Below are 2,582 nucleotides of genomic sequence, written 5' to 3'. Positions count from 1 at the left end.
TTGATGTTTTTTTCTTTTGTATTTGCAGACAGATATGCCCTCTGTCACCCAGGGTGGAGTGCAGTAGAGCTATCACAGCTCACTGCAGCTGGGCACTGGTCCATTTTTCTATCTTTTTTTTTTTTTTCTGTTGAGATAGGGCCTCCCTATGTTGCCCAGGCTGTATTCAAACACCTGGGCTCAAGTGATCCTCCTGCCTTGATCTCTCAAGGTGTTGGCATTACAGGCGTAAGTCACCAGAGTCAGTCAGTTTTTTTCCACTTAGGTATAGAATTCAATGCCAACAGTTCTTTTCTTTCAACACGTTAACCATGTCACTCCATGAGGACGCTGTCTTGAGCTTTTGGTAAGTCTCGTTCTCCAGGACCACACGGCAGGTGAGACAGCCCTAGGTCCACCGCACCCCGTAAGCTCCGTCCTGGAGGAGACAGAGACCCGGGACAGCTCCGGGGCAAGGCCGAGGAAGGAGGGACGACCGGGCAGGGAGGGACGACCGGGCAGGGAGGCCCGAGGAGTCCCCGCCCTTTGGGATCCTCGCTACCCTTGGACCCCCTCACCCTTGGGGACGTTGAGGAGTGTTAAAATCTCCAAGACAAGAGTCACCGGTAGGAAGCCCCAGTCATTTCGCAGTTTACTGGGTGCAAATGCAGACGGTCCTAGTTGAGCCGGGAGTCGAGCGCGTGGGCGGTGTTGAAGACCTTTGGTGGCGCAGTCAGCTCCACCCCACGGTGGGCGGGGCCCGAGCCAGTCCCTAAAGGCAAGCAGCTGCCGGTTCCGGAGCAGGTGCTATCGACCGCTGCGCGCTGAGCCCGTGCTATCGCAGTATCCCGTTGCCGCCGTCATGTCCCGGCAGCTATCACTCGACCGGCCCGCCACGGTGCTGGGCGCCATGGAGATGGGGCGCCGCATGGACGCGCCCACCAGCGCAGCAGTCACGCACGCCTTCCTGGAGCGCGGTCACACCGAGATAGACACGGCCTTCGTGTACAGCGACGGCCAGTCCGAGACCATCCTGGGAGGCCTGGGACTCGGGCTGGGGGGCAGCGACTGCAGAGGTAACACTGGCCCCTGATCCTTCCCCTGCACCGTGCAGAGCTGAGCCTGTCCACAGCCGTGCACCGCCCAGGTCTCCCTGGCTCCAGGCAGCACCCACGGCTTTGTTCCCCACCCCCCAATCCCCGTCCACCTCGCAACCTTGGGAACCCCAGGCTCCTCAGGCACATCTAGCTCCGGACAACTTTTCTCTGGTCTTCTCTTTTCTTTGTCTCTCTTCTCTTCGGGAGGTAGCCACCACCCTCATTGACGTCTGGATGACTTGGTCTTGCCTGGAATGACTTGGCTAGCCCCTCTCTGGAGCACGAAAAGCATTGGAATCTGGCATTGTGCAGCTCCTGTCCCCACCTGTGCCCTGCAGGTGCTCTTGACGGGCCTGATCTGCCGAAATTCTGTGCTTATCGCCTGGCACTCCCTGGCACAGTCCGAAATCAGTTTGGACCCAGCACACTCTCTGCTTCTTCCTTCACACGTGCCAGCCTGCTCGCTCCCTGGACTTTGCTCTGAGTACCTTGTGGTACTCGCAAGGGCACCTCACCAGGTTCAAAGGCACCTCACCAGGGTGGCAGTGCCCGGGAGCCTTGGCAGCTCAGGGGGATGGGGGATTGGAGTGGTACGGGTTCTCACTGCCCTGTCTGTGGGAGGCTCTGTCTGAAGCTATTGGAGAGAAATGGACACTAACCCACTCCAGGAAGCCCCAATTCTAGAGATGGTAGGGTAGCCCAGAGTGAGCCCTTCCTGGGAGGGACCCCATGAAGAAAGAACAGAGAGGAGTTTGCCAGGAAGAGTATGAGGGGCAAGGGTGTCAGGGCAGTGGGCATGGGTGTGGAAAAGCAAATGTGATTTGGCAATGCCGCGGGTGCTGGAGGAAGCAGGTGTAGCCTGAGGTGAAGATGTGTGTATAGGGGCAGGAGGAGCCGCCCTCAGTCTGATGCCATGTGCAGTGCTTAGGCCAGTGCCTAGCAGGCACATAGTGAGGGCTGGGAAATGTTAGCTGTTTCTTTGTTCTTAGTATTAGCACCATTTGCCTCCTTCCACTCTGAGTGTCTGAGTGGAGTCATTTCTCCTCTGATTCACCACATGGTAGATCCCGAACGAACCCAGCCTGTGCGTGCATCTCAGTGCCACACGCTTTCTAGATCACCTGGCTGCCACTCGTTGAGAGCTCTAACCATATTTCTTTTTTTTTTTTCTTTTGAGACACGATCTTGCTTTTTTTGCCCAGGCTGGAGTGGAGTGGTGTGATCATGGCTTATTGAAGCTTTGACCGCTCAGAGCTCAAGCAATCCTTCCACCTCAGCCTCCTGAGGAGCTGGGACTAACACAGGCCTGTGCCACCACACCCGGCTAATTTTTTGTATTATTTATCGAGACGGGAGTCTCACTTTGTTGTCCAGGCTGGTCTCAAACTCCTGGGTTCAAGTGATCCTCCTGCCTTGGCCTCCGATAGTGCCGAGATTACAGGTGTGAGCCATCACAGATCTGTAGCCTCTGCCTGGCCCTTATTTCTGTTTTTTTTTTTTTTTTTT

The 2,582-nt window shown here is 56.2% G+C and overlaps 1 protein-coding gene across 1 annotated transcript in view; it reads left to right on the top strand.

Moving 5' to 3' along the window:
- Positions 1 to 311: 311 nt before the first annotated feature.
- Positions 312 to 2,582, top strand: part of LOC105548912 (aflatoxin B1 aldehyde reductase member 4) — a 77,023-nt gene continuing 74,752 nt past the window's right edge. The window contains exons 1-2 of the mRNA XM_011993154.1: positions 312 to 346; positions 784 to 1,055. Coding sequence (XP_011848544.1) covers positions 312 to 346; positions 784 to 1,055 — 307 coding nt within the window. The remainder of the gene's footprint in view (positions 347 to 783; positions 1,056 to 2,582) is intronic.

Source organism: Mandrillus leucophaeus, unplaced genomic scaffold (genome assembly GCF_000951045.1).
Source record: "Mandrillus leucophaeus isolate KB7577 unplaced genomic scaffold, Mleu.le_1.0 Scaffold426, whole genome shotgun sequence".
In the NCBI taxonomy this organism is placed as follows: Eukaryota; Metazoa; Chordata; class Mammalia; order Primates; family Cercopithecidae; genus Mandrillus; species Mandrillus leucophaeus.
The sequence above is the reverse complement of the archived record's forward strand: the minus strand, read 5'-3'. Positions and strand labels throughout refer to the sequence as shown.